General features: G+C 41.7%; 1 protein-coding gene across 1 annotated transcript; it reads right to left on the bottom strand.

The window, feature by feature from the left end:
• Positions 1-89: 89 nt before the first annotated feature.
• RNF139 (ring finger protein 139) lies at positions 90-10,552 on the bottom strand. Its single transcript, XM_026703647.2, has 2 exons — positions 10,153-10,552; positions 90-2,163 (listed from the first exon to the last, which is right to left on the bottom strand). The coding sequence occupies exons 1-2, from the start codon at positions 10,334-10,336 to the stop codon at positions 347-349; spliced, it is 2,001 nt and encodes a 666-aa protein (XP_026559432.1). The 5' UTR covers positions 10,337-10,552; the 3' UTR covers positions 90-346.
• Between the last annotated feature and the right edge of the window lie 8,747 nt (positions 10,553-19,299).

Below are 19,299 nucleotides of genomic sequence, written 5' to 3'. Positions count from 1 at the left end.
CCTGGCTTTTAAACTATCAAAACGTGAGAGGTTTTGGATATAATGTACACACCGTAATTTTATGTTAATTAAGGAGTGTTTTGTTCGACTTCTTAAAAAAATAGGTGAAAACATTTTATTCCATGTACAATCATGTACATAAAGTTTTAAAGTGGTCACAAAAGAGACCAGCATTAATACCAGCCATATTTACAGTAGCACATCACAGTAAAATGACAACTCATTCACAGATTTTGGGACATTGCGTTCTTGTGCTTAGTTGACGAAGTGACGCTTTTATTCCAATGCTGAACTCCATAAACACCCGCAGGGTTCGGGGATCCGCCATTTTAACTCAAGCACAGGGTCACGACTGGTGTTCAGAGGGCTGTTCGGGTACTGTGGCATTTGACTGAGTCGAACTCTCTGTCTCTTCTTCGCTCTCCGTATTCTCGTCGTTGAGTTCGTCTTCAGCAGCAGCTGCTCCTTCTCCTCCTCCCCAGGCGGGATTTTCATCAGGGTCATTTTCATCGGGGACCACGAAGGCGTTGTTATTGGAGAGATTGGGGTTCTCCTTCTCGTCAATGTCAACTTTTTGATGGCACATTGGACATGTCTCTTGGATGTAGAGCCATTTCCGAAGGCAAAGCGCATGGAAGTAATGGTTACACGGAGTAATGCGGGCAGACGTGGTAAACTCATGATAGCAGATGGCGCACACGTCGTCTATGTCCTGCAATCGCTCCCCTTTGACCTCAGGAAGCGAGTTGATTTTCTTCACAGCCGTTCTACGATTTATGAATGTTTTCCAGCCGTTCTTTGCTTGCAGGTAAATGTTGAAATAGGCATGCAGGCACATCATGCAAGCCCGGATTTTGCTTCCTGATTCAAAGACCATGGTGTAAGCACCATTGCCGAACATTATTACTCCAAATATAAATTCAATGATATTGCCTGATGATCTAACGTAGTAGACATAATCGTCCAGCTTTTCCCATAAAACATTATAGTAGCCATCGATCATGAACAGTACATACACAGTGATAGAGACAATGACCTTGAGGCAGAGTTCCACACAGAAGGCTGTCACGGCAAACAGCCACGTATTTAGTGCATAGTGATGCCAGAGGACGTAGCTAAGCAAAATTGGAAGGAGGAAGAGGCAAGCGGAGACAAAAAGCACAGGGAAGTGTCGGCGAAGTGAGGAGACATGGGAGGCACTCAGAGACATGAGCACAGGGTCAGTCATCCCGTGGATAAAATGCAGGACTGCTGTCAGCAAAAGGCACATGTTTCGACTTAAGCGGACCAGTCTCTCCTCTGGTTTTAGCCCACTTAAGCCAGTCTGGAGGGCTAAAATAAAAAACAAGACCGGTGCCACAAAACCGAGCCTCCTATCGTCTTCATCTGTGGACCCAATAAAGGCCAAAATACCCAGCCCCAGATAATGAGCCACAGATGAAATTACAGCACTCATGCCTAATACGGTTAACGTGGAATCGCATCCACTGATGATAAGGCTGCAAAGTAATTCCCAGAAATTGTCCCAAGAAATCGCGTAGAATTTCATGCTTGGGTCCGTTTCGCTTGCTTTAATAACATACAGCAGCATGGCAGTTTGAATTGCCAGTCTCGATAGCCAAAAAATCCGCAGCACGTCTGGAAAGCGAATCCTCTTCCACGTGTCTTCTAGTAACAACTGTAATCCGTAAATGCGATACATATGCCTTATGAGAAGATAGACGTACCTTGCAGAGTAGTAGACCCATTTCATTTTAGTAAATAAAATAACCAAGCTGTGTAACGTCAAAATGGAACCTGATGCTAAGACTAAAATCTGCCTGAAGTGTAAAGGTAAGTCGAAGATCAAGCCCGCAATGGGAAGCAATAAATCCAAGATGATGAGCTGAGAATATATGGAATCGATATTTAAGAGAGCAACATAACCAATCCCAAAGGCAAGCTGAAGGACAGAGAGTGCCATCCATAAGGAAGGTCCTTTATGAGGAAGGAGCTGAACTCCAAAAGGTGTTGTGTAATAGGCACTGTGGAAGTTTATGTGCAAAAAAGCGTAATAGTTCACCAACACTGATGTTGCAGCTAGCAGGAAAGCACAGCTGATCATATAAAACTTGAAAAGCGATCGTTGTGACAGAATCAGGACAACGCTGGATACCAAGATTCCTACAGGGGGAAAAAAAAAAAGGAAAGTAGTAGTTAAACTTACGTGCGCTTTTTTCAACAGTAATTATACAGTTAGTGAACACTTAGTTCACTTTGAACAAACAGGGAAGCAAATCCCAACAGACCAGAATTTTAAATTATGTATGTGCTTCCTCCAAACAACTGAAAAGCATGCAATGATACTGATTGAACAACAAATGGATGGCAGCTTTTAAGTACAGTAATTATACATCTATTCCACTGTGATACACCTATGTAACAAGTCCAGTGCTGTAGTAAAAATGAGAAGAAAACAATTCAGGAGTTTGAATCTGGGACATCTCTTGGGCCAAACTAAGCCATCCAGAGTGAATTGGGAGTTGGATGATGCCTATATTAAACAGATTTTTTTTTAAAAAAAAAACCATGACAAATCTAATGACAGGCTGCTATAATATGCATTATACAAAACACAGGACACTTTCATGATTCTACAGAAAGGTAAATGGAAAACTGGAACGAATCATGCAAGGCAGTAATTATACTGTGATTCACATCACATCCTGTTAATTGCCTGCTACACTTAATGGATTCTATATATTTTATATGAATATTTGCTTCCAAGCTTGATTATGTCTATAAATTACATATATAACTGATTTTACATGCAATTCAGTAGGCCATCGGGTATGCCAAATTACTAAAGCATTTCATCTTATAACCACCTTAGAACTACTCTCCAAATCAAAGAGATCAGCCAAAATTTTGCTCGGTGCAGAATTTCCTTGCAGAGTGATTGTAAAATAGCTATCTTTGGTTCTGGGAGCAGGGGAGGGAAACATCTTGCCTAGGCCACAGTTCAGCGCCTTCAGATACTGGATTCACCTACTTCCTTCCTTAACTAATTTAGGACATTGTTTGTTACTGATTTACTAGGTTAAGAACTTTCCATATGATATGGAAAGTTATATGATGAACAACTGAAGGAACTAGATATGTTTTGTCTAACAAGGAGAAGGATTGGAGAGATTGTCACAGAGAAGGGGGTGGTCAACTTACTTTCCAAACACCTGAGGCCAGGACAAAAAGTAATGGGTGGAAGCTTATCAAAGAGAGATCTAATCTAGAACTAAGAAATCACCTGACGGTGACAACTATTTATCAGTGAACACCTTTGCCTCCAGAAGTTGTGGGAGCTCCATTGCTGGAGGTTTTCAAGAACAAACTGATCAGCCATTTGTCCAGAAATGTATAGATACCAGATAATCAGAGTTGGAAGGAACCTTATAGGTCATCTAGTCCAACCCTCTGCCCAAGCGGGAGACCCTGTACCATTTCTGACAAATGGCAGTCCAATCTCTTCTTGAAGGTCTCAAGTGATGGCGCTCCCACAACTTCCGAGGGCAACTTCTGTTCCATTGGTTGATTGTTCTCACTGTCAGAAAGTTTCTCCTTTTTTCCAGGTTAAATCTCTCCTTGCTCAGTTTCCATCCATTATTGCTTGTATGGCCTTCGGGTGCTTTGGAGAATAGCTTGACCCCTTCCTTTCTGTGGAAGCCCCTCAAATATTGGAAGACTGCTATCCTGTCTCCCCTGGTCCTTCTCTTCGCTGGACTAGCCAGGCCCAGTATAGGGTCTCCTGCCATGGGGCAGGGTGCTGGACCAGAAGACCTCCAAGGTTTCCAAACCTATTTATTCTACGTTCCAAAGGACAAGTTTTATTGTGTTGGGGGAATCTCCTTTTACTCAGGATAAAAGAAGCTCTTGGCAAGTCTGTAAGATTAAAAAGAGCAGCTTTAATTTTTGTAAAACAGAAAAGGAGGACTAGAATGTGGAAAGTTAAGGGACTAGGTGGATTTGAATGAATATTTTCTTAAGGGTATTTAATTTTTTTTAAAAAAACAACTGTATGAAGTCTTGAAATTAACTGTGAGAAATACTCCTGTATTTCTTTTCCTGGTTGGAAAATAAACGGATTATAAGAGGGGACTCTGAAGATTGACTAGAAGGAACCAGAGAGAATTAAGTATAATTGAAGGAAAAGTAACCCATTAATACAACGAAGCAATATTACTTGATTGTAGAAGAAATCAAAGATGTTTGGGAACAATGTACTCAGAAACTACTTACAAGTTTGTCTGATATATACATGCATACATACATACATACACATACATAAAACATAAAACAGAGGATATAGAAGAACAGATTTTATTAGATAAGCGGAGACTGAGCTGATTTGTATGTGGATTTAGACTTTTAAAAACATGCCAGATTGCAAAAGTGACATGGAAAAAGATGCTGTGGATCTAAAAATGGATTTTAAAATGCCAGAATATAAGAGTGACATGGAAAAGGATGACACAAGGGATTTACAAATGAAGCCAGCTGATGTTTGTATACTGTAATCAAAAGAAGATAAAAATAATAAATGGTTTGGAAAGCTTTCTTATCTTGGATTTACAAAAGGGACATGTTAAACTATTGAAGCTGTTACTGAAAGAAGAAGAGAAAATGATAAGAAAACCATTTCTGGAATTTGATGGGATTAAAGATCAAGCTTTTTAAAAGTAAAGAGAATGATTATACTGTGAAATCATTTGACCAGGGTTAAAATATATATGCTGCGTTTTCTAGTAGTTATTAATGGAATTTGTTTTTGAGCAGGACTGAAACGACGACGCTGTAAAGATCAGCAGAACAGAATATTTGTAGTTCAGGATTACGGAATCCTTGGCACGCTCTGAGCTTGGTTGTCTCTTTGCTGACATTTCATTACCAAACCAGGTAACATCACCAGTGATATTATCAAGTTGGTAATGAAATGTCTGCAAGAAAACAACCAAGATCATAGAGGATTAAGGACCTCACGGCTTTAAAGATCTTTTTATAATTGCGGGTGGGGGAGGGAGATGTCTTCTGTTTTATTTTGTTAGAAGAAAAATCTGGTGTGAAGTAGCGAGATTGGGGTGGGAGGAGGAGTTGTTTCTTGCCTTGTGGGGTATGTGATCCTGGATTACTTCTTTGATTTGGAATTTTATGAAGGATCTGGTATCAGGCTGCAGTATTGTGATAAAAGATTCCCCTTATCTTGAGGGGATTCTTTTCATGTTTCCTTGCTGGTTCTTGCTGATTTCCTGGAGACCAGGCTTAATCCGTTGTAACCCAACTAACAATACTAGTACAAAGATTTCTTCATCTCTTTATTTAAAGTTGCAGGTAGATCAGAGGCGGTTGGGATGATTGGGTGACCTGGTTAAAAGTGTGTGTGTGTGTGTGTGTGTGTGTGTGTGTCATAGGGACTTTTATTCTTCCAACGATTTCTTGGAGAAAGTGATAAATTAGATTGTAACATGGATTTATTTAAGATTAAAATATATATGTTACTATTTCTGGTAGCTGGACTTTTACGGACTATATGAATTTTTACAATTTGACCATTGAAAAGGGATGAGATATGGAAAGGAGATTTTTTTAAAAACATTAGAGAAGGTGTTAAGTTACTAAATTGTTTATACTTATCTAGAGGGAGGGAAGTGGCAGCAATCTTTTAGACACATTTTTCTTACGTTTCTTTTTCCGTCTCTTTCCACTTCTTTCTTTTTATATTTCCTTAGTTTTAATTAATCTTTTATCTTTGCATTTCTAAACATTAATAAAACCACAACAGAACATAGAATATCAGAATTGGAAAATAAAAAGCTAGCGCCTCTTCTAACTTAAAATAATTTTCACTTACATGGTTATTTTTTATTTATTTATGGTTACTGAGGATTTTACATAAAAGACAAATCTAAAAAAAGAACTAAAAGAGAAAGAAAAACATGGCAATTATAAACCTATACTGTTCAGGACCGAAGCAGGAAGAATATATTTCTACACGTTTTGCAACGCACCATGCTGTAACAGGGCAAGGCTTGGCAACATACTCAGATTTCCTATAAGCCTTGAAGAGAACATGATTTCCCAACACACAACCGCAGATGAAAATCTGGATCTTGCTTCAGAAGGAAGCATTCGCAGAGCAACCTGATTTTTGCCTTAAAACTTGCCTTCCATGTATCTATCGAAACTACAAGAACACGTCTGATGTTCTTAAAAAGATACCTGAGAAAGAGTTTGAACAATACAGTATAGAAAGTGCTACAATTTTGATTTCCTGGTAAAAGGGTGAACCGATACTACCAAGTACTGTGTTGTTACATTCCGCCATATTTCTGCCTTCTGAATGCCAATTGAAATAATCTCAAATACCTATTATGGACCGAACAAAATGTACATGGAATTTATCCAGGTTTGTATCATGAGTCAGTTTCAGAACATTAATTCCCAGAAGAGGGTGGTGCCCAGGTAGTCTTCAACTTACAACCATAATGGAGGCTGGCAATTAAGTCATAATGGTTGTCAAATGGATCATTGTGCGACCAACTTGATTTTACAAACTTTTTTGCAATGGTTGTTAAGCAAACCCATTGTCTGCTAAGGGCATTTTTTAGCCAGAAGTCAGGAATAAATGCCAGGTTTTGACAAAAATGTTATAAATTGTGGCACGTGACCACTGGATGCTGCAAATGTGAGCCGGATACCAAGCACCCAAAATGCTGTCAAATGATCGCTGAGGAGGGGTGGCCATCGGAACTTCAGAACCAGGTTGTAAATATCTTTTGGGTGGGGTGGGGTCCATTGTAACTTTGAATGGCTGTAAGTCAAAGATTCTTGGAACCCAAAAGTTCCAATTTAATTCAATAGTGCCTTTCACAATTGATTAACGAAGTCTAGGGATAACCCTTCCAAATCAAAGCTGGTGAAACATCCATACTTAAGATACAGTAGCCCTCAATAATAACTGGGACTGGAATATCCATTGCTAAGCAATGCTGTCATGCAGCACATCATTACACAATTACACAACCACCGCAATGGGGACTGCCAGGATTGCAATCACAGCAGCCCCCGTTGCTGTGGTGCAGGGAATCCCATCCAGCCATTAGGTGAAGACCCAATCCGATCCAACCTATTCCCAGCTTGGACTGTCCAAGCCTCGAGCCTCAGTAAGGCCATCTCTGCCCTTTTGGTGTTCCTCGCAGGGATGGCGGTGCCTGCAATGCTGGGCTTCAAGTAAAAGTCCAACAGTCTTACCTGCCACCATCACTGACCCTCTACTTCAGCCCCGCCACCACAAACACCACCGGTAGTTCCAGCCTGTACAATTGCCAGCCACCTCCACTGCCCTGCATTTCCCAGCTAACTTTGGCCATCTTCCATCTTCTTCCTGCTGTTGCTGCTGCTGCAATGTGCCCAGCCTGGCCCTTTCTTCCTGACGAAGCGTGAAGCCTTCTCCAAGTCTCGCATGTCCTCTCCTAGTCACACACATCCTTCTTGTGAGGTTGCCGGTATCTTCCTAGCGAGACCTGGAGAAGGCTGTGGGTGTCGGCCTCAAGAACCTTGAGCAGCCACCAGCTCCCTCGTGAAGGTCCAAGCCAAGCCAGGTACACATCAGCAGCAGAGGAGGATAGTGAAGGTCAGCTGGGGACAGCAGGGCCGTCAAAAGTATTGAAGGTCAGATAGGTGGGGGGGGGAATTGAAATACCCCAATGATTGTTAAGTGTGGATGGGCTTCCAAGTGCCCAAATTTTGATCATGTGATCTTGTAGGCACTATGATGGCTGTAAGTTTAGGGACTGCCCCTTAGTACCATTTATTCAGCCCCACCACACCTTCAAACAGTCACTGAACAAATGGTCAAATGAAGACTACATAACTGCAATACCTAATGCAGTCTGGCTTTCGTTTCCACAAGTTGAAGTTTCAGCAACAAAACTTGCTAAAGTTAGTTTACAGATCATGATCTAAATTCAGAGAAAGCTAGTCACGCTTCAGTCCTGCCCCCTTCATTTCAGAGCTAGCAAAACATGCTGAGGTTTTACAATGAGGTCTCTTACTGACACATAGTTTATATTCAAACGCAGCTGCAACCTACTCTACACATTACCTACATGACAATTCCAACTGATGTTACTTCTGAACAGACATGGATAGTTTGTACTACAAGGCATATTTAGAACATTGTAGAGCTGAAAGGGATCTTGGAGGTTGACCCAAGTCCCTACACAAGGCAGGAGACTTTATATATGAGGGTCAAATGGTTGTCCAGTCTATTTTTGAAAACCTCCATTGATGGAACACCCACAACTCCGAGAGGCAAACTATTCCGATGATTAATAGTTCTCACTGTCAGAAAATTTTTCCTTAATTCTAAGTTTGATGTAAGGAGCTTCCACCCATTACTTTTGATCCTCCCCTCTGGGGCTTTGGAGAATAAGTCAATCCCCTAACTCAAGCAAAGTCAGGGTAAGAATATTTTGTGGCGTAAACAATTATGCCTTTCTATTTCCTTGTGTAACCATCCACAGTCTTTGCCTTCTAAAAAAAAAACCAAGTATCAGTTCTCAAAAACTCAATCTCAGATAATTCAAATTAAATAGGAAAAAAAGAGGAGTAAATGAGCTTTTTGTATTTACTGTTGAAACTTCTCTTCTCTTACATGAAGCCTATTAAATTGAATTATCAACAGAAGCTGCATCCATTTTTCCTTACTCACCCTCTCTTACAAAGGCTTTACAGATAGACCCTACTTCTCTCCTAATCCTTTCAAGAAAACAACTATCTGCCCATAGTTCACAAGGGGAACTAACCATTTAACCACCATGCTCCTAACACAAAGATTATCCAGTAAGGGACCAAGCAAATTTCATTTACTCCGCAATTCATTTCGAAGCTCTTGTGACAAAGCTTCCTAATGGTACAAATGACATATAATGGATAAGATTTATAACTCCACCACTTCCTCCCCAGCTAATAAAAACCGAAACCGAGATACAACACCTCTATATGTTAAAAGAGTTTGCCCTATGACTGTATAATCCTCCTTCGGGGAAAAAAACAACACATCTAATGTTAAAGAGTTTCTAAGGCTTCAACCGCCCTTTGCCAAAACCATGACTCTTTAGTAGGCAAAAAAAAAACAAAAAAAACGGGAGCGTCCCAAGAAGCCACGATAGGGAGACCTGAAGGCGGGTTGCTTAAGAAAAGGTGGTTAAATGCAAACAACGTTCCCTCCACCGCCCCACCCCAGACGTGTCCAAGATGAGGCTCCCCTGAGGTTGTCATCTTCCGAGCGTCCTTGACATTCACAATCACAAAAGGCTATGAACCCTTGGCAGGCTTGTTTGTCCACTGCCGTTTCAACACCTATTTATAGGGACGCTGGGAATGGGGAAATGCAATGGGGGGGTGCTGCTGCCGCCAGCCAGGCCGAAGCTGTGGGGGGGGTTGAAGTGGGGAGGAGGTCGGGAAGTAGAGAGGGGGTCTTTCTGAAAGCCTGCAAGGGGGTCTCGCCCTCCCTCCTTTGCCCCAGGGAAAAGGGGAGAAGGGCCAGCAGGGTGCCCACGTTCACACGGGACGGTGGAACTTGAGGTGGGGGGCTGAAGTGGGTCGGGAAGTGAAGTGGGGGTCTTTCTGAAAGCCTGCAGGGGGTCTCGCCCCTCCCTCCTTTGCCCCAGGGAAAAGGGGAGAAGGGCCAGCAAGGGTGCCCACATTCACACGGGACGGTGGAACTTGAGGTGGGGGGCTGAAGTGGGTCGGGAAGTGAAGTGGGGTCTTTCTGAAAGCCTGCAAGGGGGTCTCGCCCCTCCCTCCTTTGCCCCAGGGAAAAGGGGAGAAGGGCCAGCAAGGGTGCCCACATTCACACGGGACGGTGGAACTTGAGGTGGGGGGCTGAAGTGGGTCGGGAAGTGAAGTGGGGGTCTTTCTGAAAGCCTGCAAGGGGGTCTCGCCCCTCCCTCCTTTGCCCCAGGGAAAAGGGGAGAAGGGCCAGCAAGGGTGCCCACGTTCACACGGGACGGTGGAACTTGGGGGGAGGACAGGTGGGGGGCATTCAGGATGACATGATTCTCCGCGCCGCCGCCCCCCACCCCAACTTCCAGGAAGCCGGGCCGGAGAGAAGCTCACCCAGCAGCCGCAGGAGCCCTCCCAGGAGAGCGGCCCAGAGGGAGTCCCAGGGCAACACCGGGGGCGAGTTGAGGATGGTGTCGATGAGGAAGAGGGTGGGCACCCGCAGCATCACCTCCGCGGCGACCCGGAGCCGCGGGCCCAGCAGTTCTGGCGGCGGCTGAAGGGGGCCCGGGGCCGCCATCCCCGAGTCCCCGCCGCCTCCTGTCCGTCTCTGGGCGGCTGGCGGGGAAGAGGTAGAGAAAGGGGATGACGGCAGCGACGGGGCGGCGGCTGGCTTTTTCTAGCGGCCGCTGCTGACTTCCGCTTCCCCGTCAGCCGCGTGGGATCCCACCCGCGTGGTCGCCATTGCGCGTGGGGTGGCCGGCGCCGCCATTGCGCCGGGCTCCTCTCCTTCCTCTTCCTCCTCCTCCGCCCCCGCCTCTCGCCGCCGACCAGCCAGTGCGCGCCACCTGCGGCAGCGGCACGAATGACGTCGAGGGCGGCGTCCGGGGGGCGAGGGGCCTCGACGTCCTCCGTCACAAACATAGGCCCCGCCCCTTCCCAAGAGGAGGAGGGAGGAGGAAGAGGAGGGTGGGGTTACCAAGCTGACTTTTCAGAATAACAGATTATTATTCTGTTTGGTTGGGGTTTTTTTTTTCCCCCTTTTCGTTCCGGCTGCGGCTGCGCGGGTTCCGCTTGAACCCACCTTGAAGACTTTCCTCACTTATTCAGGGGACCTTAGGGTGACTCTCGGGTGGGGGCGCTGACGCTTCCCCTTCCCATTTGCAGGATAACAATGGGCGCTGGAGTGATAGGTTTCCCTCTGTTGTTTGTGAATCTCTAAGGCACCTGGAAAGCAGCCTAATGGGACTGTCCCATACCTGCTGTACATGTACTCTTCGACTTTCAACCATAACTGAACCCAGAATTAGAATAACAGAGTTGGAAGGGTCCTTGGAGGTCTTCTATTCCAACCCCCTGCTTAGGCAGGTAACTCTACACCACTTTTGACAAATGGTTGTCCAAACTCTTCTTAAAAACTTCCTGTGTTGGAGCGTTTACAACTTCTGGAGTCAAGTTATTCCACTGATTACTTGTTCTAACTGTCAGGAAATTTCTCCTTAGTTCTAAGTTGCTTCTCTCCTTGATTATATTTATGTTGTTAAGTGAATTTTGCCCCATTTTATGACTTTTCTTGCCACGTTTGTTAAGTGAATCATTGCAGTCGTTAAATTAGTAACATGGTTGTTAAGTGAATCTGGCTTCCCCATTTGTCAGAAGATCACAAAATATTATCACATGATCCTGGGACACTGGAATCTTCCTAAGTAGGAACCACTTGTCAAACATGTAACCATGTAAATTATGTGACCATGTGGATGTTGCAATCGTCATAAGTGAAAAATGGTTATAAGTCACTTTTTCTCAATGCGGTTGTAACTTTGTATGGTCACTAAATGAACTGTGGTAAATCAAAGACTACTTGTACACATATGTATTATCTCAAATCAGTTGGATTGGTCAGTTTAATTTTCTTTATTAGTTCATATTGCCCATCTCATCTGCATGACTCTGGGCTACTAATAGTTAAAACAAATAGGACCAAAGTAAAACACAAGTAATTAAAAATAACTTAAAACATAGAATGGCAACTGGCAATAATTGAACATTACATAATCAATATAACCAGAGTGTTCAATATTGTTGTGCCTTAATGTGCAGTGTGGTTGGATCAACATCAAGCACACAGTGGCAAAGCATATAGTTAAACACAGCTTCAACCTGCTGTTATCCAACCAGAACTCTTATTCAGCATCTAGTGTAGTGATGGGCAAAGATAGTCTTCTAATTTAGAAGTCCTGTCATTTCCAATTATAGATAATACAGAGGAAATCTTGCACAAATCTTGTTTGTGGTAAACAAGAGTGCAACTCTTATTGCCCAATTCACATGAGAGTGCATGTAAGTAACAAACTGGTAAAATTACAAGCAAATGCATACATTCGAAAAAAACCACAACCTTCTCATCTTTGAAGCTGGGCAGCATATTTGGAAATTCCCACTGGCTGGGGAGTTCCAGGAGTTGATGTTCACACATATTGAAGTTGCCATGGTTCCAAAACAAAGTCTAGAAGACACAGCCTGTTTAGAAATTACCCTGGGATTTTGGCACAGGAGCGCAAGTTGTGTTGTGATTTGGTGCACCACAATAAAAAGGAACAGGAGTTCTGGTTCATTTTCCACCACATCTAGTCAGCCCGGTCTTAGCGAAGTCCCTCAGAACTCAGCATGTAGTGATCATTGTCCATCATGTGAATCACAACATAACTGAAATTTTATGTTGGCGCTCCTGTTTTCTCAGAAATCAGTACAGATATCTGTATGTTTATTTTCTATAAAGCAAATTGAAAAGTTCTTGCGTATGGGAAAATGTTGTATAACCACTTAGGTCCATTTATACTTGCCTTGGACAGGGGTTGGACTGGAAGACCTCTAAGATCCTTTTCAGCCCTGTAATGCAATGATTTATCAGATGTTTAATCAGCCAGAGCTCTTCCTGCTACCTTTCTCCACCCCACAAGAGGTCTGTCCTATCACAGCTAGACAGAAAAATACTTTTTTAAAAAAAAAAGTTTTATTATTTTTTTAAACAAACATAGACAAACACAACGTAAAACATCAAGCCATCTTCCAAATATGTACATACAGTGTGTCGGTTGGTTTACAAATTGTTTTGTGCTTCCACTTCATAGTCATCAATTACTATTGCTTGTATATATTCTCATATTATCTATTAACTATTCCTAAATACATTGATATCATTATTAATCAATCATTTGACTATACTATTATTCATGTTTTGCAAGATAATCCATACTTTAATTGATTTATTTTGTGACAATTCATATTATCATGCCAAATCTGTACTATATTTATATTATGATTATGGTAATCATAATACATCTTTATATATTCTTTATATTCTAAAAATCTACATATTTCATTACCAAGTTTTATTCTCTAACCATTGATAAACTAAATCCCAAATCTTATAAAATCGTTTATCAATCTACTCATTTCAACACATTCCATTGTTTTCTTAATAACTTCCTCCTGCGTTGGTATTTTCTCATTTTTCCAGTTTTTAGTAAATATAATCCTAGCCACTGTTAATACATTTACAATCAAATATTTCAATTCCTTACTGTATATTTCGGGTAAGAATTCCCAATAAAAATATCTCTGGTTTCAAGTCTATGTGTTTTTTGTCATTTTTTCCAACCACGTGTGGATTTTAGTGCAATATCTTTTAGCATCTGCACACGTCCACCACATATGGTAATATTAGCCAGGTATCTGATGACATTTCCAACATTTTTCAGATTTGTTCTTGAACATTCTTGCTATTCTTGTTGGGGAGTAGATGCCACTTGTAAAACATCTTATACAAATTTTCTTTATATGCTGTTTACGTTGTCATTTTATAATTTTGAGACCACAATTTTTGCCATTTCTCTAAATCAATTCCATATCCAGAAAAATACTCTTGTTGGCCTCACAGGGTATATTAGACATGGACCATAACCAGATAGGCTATTTCCAACTTACAGCAATGGTGAGATTCAAATAATTTAACAACTGGTTCGCCCAGGGTCAGGTCAATTGATTGCAACTTCACAAGATCTTTTTTTTTTCATGAGAAGTTGGAATTGATTGATTGAACTATTTTTTAGTCCCAAAAACATTTGTTTCCCTGCACAACACGGCGAAAAAAGTTGGAACTCAGGTAGGCAAAGAAATGCTTGGGGGAAATGAGGGCATCTAGACATCAGGTGCTGAAACAGGCCTGTCCCTCTCCAACAGTTGGCCAGGCCCACTGGAAGTAAGGCTGGCATCTACTGGCACTTAAAGGTGGTGGCATTCCAGCTCTGGCCAGGAAGGGGCAGCTGGCATGGGTGCTACAGGTCGAATGCCCACTGGCTTCAGCACCCTCCCCAACCTTCTGGCGCTCCAGCAGCACTTGGCTGCCTTATGCATAGGCCCTGCGTGCCAGGCCAAAGTACCACAGGCCAGAAGGATTGAAATGGATGTTATTTAGCCGGTTCGCGAAACCCCACAAAAAATTAGTTACCAGTTCTATTGAACCAGTGCGAACCGGCTGAATCCTATCACTGTCTTACAGTATTGTAAAGCTAACTGACAGTCTTGCTAGTATGATAGTGTAATTCTCCCCTCACCCAGCTCCTTTATAGCCCAAGAAAGTAGGGAAGAAGGAACCTTTTATCTAACTGAAGGCTGTGCTGTCTCTGAGTGTTCCCTTGGCAGAGTCTCTTCACCCAGTCTCCGAAGGTCTTTCTCATGAACCATTATGTCTTCTAACTAAAGACTGGCAAATGTTCACTGTTTTCATCTTCTGATAATGTTTTGGCGTCTTTGTGGAATCCAGGGGCATTCAGGAAAATAAAATTGTGTCTGCAGAATGATGGCTCAGAGTGATCACAACAATGATGGCTCCATCCCTGTGGAACCACAAACCCACAGAGATAAGACTGGTTCCAACCTTGAAATTCTTTTGAAAGGTTGAAATTCTTCTGAAAACCATAAGACATGGTTTTGCCAGTGGACATGGCTGTCCTAGGCTGATATGGAGCCATCAAATGGTTTGTTTGAATATTGTCACCAAGGGGATGGGATTGTTTTAGGTTTTCTATATAGGGTTTTATTCCTTTAAGCCATCCAGAGTCATCATGAGTGAGTTGGGCGACCATATACATTTCTTTAATAAATAAAAAGTACTGTAATAAAAAATGCTAGAACTCTTACTTTGCACAGAAGCCTTTAGTTTCCAACTTGATTTTAATTAAAATGCCTTTTAAAAAACCAGCTATGGCAAAAGCACTACAAAGCACCCATTAACTACTTGAGATCTAACCCAAAGTTTGGGAGCATCCAGTTTCCAGCTATTGTTGAACTACACTTCCCATCATCCCTCAGCACTAGCCATTGTCATTGAGTCTGTCCTGGGAATTGTACTTCTCCAGGATCTGGAGTCCCTCAGCCCAGTTTCCCCAACTCTGTATAAAGTGAGAAGTGATATGTTGTGTGTTAAAATTTGTACGCTATATATTAAAAGAAGGGATTTTGGGGTGGATGTACAGGTGAAATATAAAAGAGCCAATAGAACCTGTTTATTGTTCTATTTTTCTTCCATTTTTCCTTCAAGGATTATGATATAGCATGTCTGTTCTGTCTGTACCATCTCATTTTATTCTGATATTGGTTAGGCAGAAAAATAATGACTGGCCAGTTGAACATTATGACTAGATGAATTTAGGTGTCCCATTCTTAAGCTGAAAAGGAGTGCTGAGAATTTAAAAAAAATAACATAAAACCAACTCTGTACATATTTCCCTTTACTTAGATATGCACTTGGGGCAGGTAATGCTCGAATTATAACCATTCATTTAGTGACTATTCAAAGTTACAGCGGCACAGAAAACAGTGACTTACAACAGATTTTCACACTTAGTGGTGTTGTAAAGGAGGGGCCAATTCTAGTGTATTTAACCTGCATTGGTTGAAGGGTTCTTTGCAGATGTTCAGTTCACACCCTTGCTATCCTTGCTCTTAGGTAAGAATTCATGTAATTGCTTGTTTTCTTAATTTCAGATAAAAAATGAATTCAGTAAGGAATAAAATATTCCAAGACTTTTCTCCTCCAGCAATCAGGGTTAAAGTACTGCAATTGATTGATTGATTATGTAGCATAAAGTCATTTTTAACTTACTGGATGAGCAGAAACTTGGAAGGTAGGCATTTCTTCAAACTGTAAGAAGTAATCACGTACCTCCCTCCTCTGTCCTAGTGAATGAAATATTTTGGGGAACATTAGGGAAAATATTATATTTCCCCAAAGGAGAAATAGAAAAAACATGCTCTTAAAGGCAGAAAGCAACCCCAGTCTTTCTTAATAACCCCCAGCAAGAAGCCTCAAGTCTTTAGAAATGGATATTTTGTGCCTTTTAAGAATCTATTCACAAACAAAACACCTTCAGCTCCAAACGTTGGGATTAAAAACTACACCCCCCCCTACCCAAATCCTAAGAACAGGACATAACACACCTTTAGTACACAATAGGATTAACCCACCACCATTAGAATAGCAAAACAAAAAACCCACCAGGCTCACTACATTCCATAACCCCCCGCAGCATTTCAGAAACAGCATAAAAAGCCTTGTACTTATCAAGCTAATTTGTCAGCTGTCCCAAAACTGCATGTTTTATTTATTTTATTTTTTATTTTATTTTATTTGTCAATTGTTTACAAGATAATAAGTATAAGTGTATACATAGTTATGAATACATGAAATGGGTACATATAAGAAAAATAAAAGAAAAATAAAAGAAACAATAGGACAGGGACAGTAGGCACGTTGGTGCACTTATGCACGCCCCCTACAGACCTCTTAGGAAAGGGGTGAGGTCAATAGTAGACAGTCTAAGGTTAAAGTTTTTGGGGTTTGGGGAAGAAACTACAGAGTCGGGTAGAGTATTCCAGACATTGACCACTCTGTTGCTGAAGTCGTATTTCCTGCAATCAAGCTTGGTGCGGTTAACCTTGAGTTTGTATCTGTTGTGTGCTCTTGTGTTGTTATGGTTGAAGCTGAAGTATTCATTGATTCATGTATTCATGTTGTGATTCTGATTCCAATCAACAGAACCCTTCTTTCCAATCAGCCTCCATTTTATTTCCAGCACCTTTCTCCCAGCTTGGAACCAGACCAGATTTTTCTTCCTACAAAACAATCTGGCCTTTTCACTTGCTGCTCTAGCAATCAGGGTTAAAGTACTGTGAATGGTTGACTGACTGATTAAATGCCATCATGCAGTTTTCAACGCCTAGTCACCCCAGATAGTTTCTCCATGATAAAGTTGTGAAGTCTTACTTAATGAAGTGAAACAGGTAGTCCTTGACTTATGACTACAACCATGCCCGAAATTTATATTGCTAAGGGAGTTTATTTGTTAAGTGAGTTTTGCCCCATTTTATGATCTTTCTTGCCACAGTTGCTAAGGAAGTCACTGCAGTTGTTAAATTAGTAATATGGTTGTTAAGTGAATCGTGCTCCCCCATTGACTTTGCTTGTCAGAAGGTCGCAAAAGCTGATTATGTGAACCCCCCCAGGAGAGTGTAACCGTCATAAAAATGAACCAGTGGCCAAGCATTTGAATTTTGATCACATGACCAAGGGGATGCTGCAACGATCATATAAAAACCAGTAATAAGTAATTTTTTCAGTGCCATGGTAACTTTGAACAGTCACTAAAATGAACTGTTGTAAGTCAAGGACTACCTGTATAGTAGAGATTTGTCAGGTTCTCTCAATCTCATCCAAGAATCAAATATCTGAACAGTTAATTAAGCTTCCTGGTTCCTAGAAATACAGGTTATTCCAGTGGAGTTAGAAAACCAATAGAGACTAACATTGCATCTTGTAAACGCTATATATCTATTTTTGTAATAAAATACTTCTTATAAGTTAAATGTTATGACTTCTTATAAGACATAGAATGTCAAATGTTTTGACTAGGTAAACATCCTTTATGATACCAGTGAATAAATCTGACATTTTGAGAGCATTCACAAAATAGCTGCCATTGGGCAGGAGTGTCTATTCAGAAATGGTTGCTATGATAGCCGTGGCCAGTTCAGAAAGCAAATGGTTACGCTACTCTGCCACCCTTTCTAGCTCTTGATGATATTCCAACTTTAAGTTCTTACTTTTTCTGACAGGCAGGCACATTTCCAAACAAAACATGGTTTGCAGCCAACCAACATTTGTTTTTCAGGAATGTCTGTTGGCCCAGAAGCACTTTTATGGATAACAATTATGCTTAACGTTTGTTCTTTGCTTTCTAGCATGCCCACTTCCCATATTCTTTTTCTAATTAAAAGGATTTTTTTTAAAAAAAATCAAGATCAAGATTAAAATAAAGAATTTGTAGGCCACCAAAGGAATAGAAAAACGAGCACCTTAAGGTGCTTAAACTGTCACAAGTCTCCCACGAGATTCCAGTTCATCAGTAAAGCAGCCGCAACATTGAAGCATCTTAATAAAAAAAATTCTAGTGGATCGAAATGAAGAGTATCATGATAAGTCATTAAACAAATGATAATTTCAAAACTTTATTCCCAGACAGAGTAGTGAAAGTAGTATGTTGCTTTGGTCGCTCGGCTGGCAATATTTTTTATTAACCAGAACACTTACATCACTGGAGTGTTCTATAATTTTTTTCAAGATCATATGTAGGATGATATAGTCTGGAACTTCCATCTAAATTATACCTTTTTCCACTTTCCTCACCAATCTCTCTTCCCCTCTTTTTCTGCTTTGTTTTTGCATCTCTTCTCTTTTTGTTGGCTGAATCTATCCTCCCTTCCTTCCTCCCTCCCTCCCTCCCTTCCCCCACTCCCTTCTCTTTCTTCCTCCCTTTCTTTCTCCTTCATCTTCTTCCTCCCTTCCTCCCTCTTTCTCATTCCCTCCCTTTTCTTCTTTCCTCCCTCCCTTTCTTTTTCCTTCCTTCCTTCTTTTTCTTCCTCCCTCCCTTTTTCCCTCCCTCCCTTCCTCCTTCCTTATCTTCTTCCTCCCTCCCTCCCTCCCTCTTCCTTCCTTTCTTGTTCCCTCCCTTCTCTTCTTTCCCCTCCCTCCCTCCCTCCTGCACAGAGATCTTCCTTATTCCTTACTTGCTCACCATCTCTCTCAATCTTCCCTGAACATTTCAAAAAAGGAATTCACCTGTTTCCAACTAAGAAATTTGATTAAAAGGCAGAAACTTTAATGGTGGGGAAGCCACACTAGCTCCTCTTCCTTGCCTTCCAAAGGCAGTCCCAGACTCCCAGCCCACTGTCCCTAGCCAAAGCTCACTTCTCTGCTGCCCCGTCCCTAGACCAGGCAACCAGGATGATTAGGGGACTGGAGGCTTCAGTTGCAGGAACTGGGCTTGGCTAGTCTAGTAAAGAGAAGGATCAGGGGAGATATGATAGCGGTCTTCCAATGTTTGAGGGGCTGCCACAGGGAGGAAGTGGTCAAGCTATTTTCTAAAGTGCCTGTAGGGCAGACAAGGAATAATGGATGGAAACTGAACAAGGAGAGATTTAACC

This window comes from Pseudonaja textilis, chromosome 3, assembly GCF_049901715.1.
Source record: "Pseudonaja textilis isolate UNSWEBS1 chromosome 3, rPseTex1.2, whole genome shotgun sequence".
NCBI classification, from domain to species: Eukaryota; Metazoa; Chordata; class Lepidosauria; order Squamata; family Elapidae; genus Pseudonaja; species Pseudonaja textilis.
The sequence above is the reverse complement of the archived record's forward strand: the minus strand, read 5'-3'. Positions and strand labels throughout refer to the sequence as shown.

Bases quoted from the DNA above. Each gene is read 5' to 3' on its own strand.
- RNF139 (XM_026703647.2), bottom strand. From the start codon at position 10,336: ATGGCGGCCCCGGGCCCCCTTCAGCCGCCGCCAGAACTGCTGGGCCCG. The intron at 2,164-10,152 runs GTGAGCTTCTCT...TTCCCCCTGTAG, and splicing joins AGGGCTCCTGCGGCTGCTGG to GAATCTTGGTATCCAGCGTT.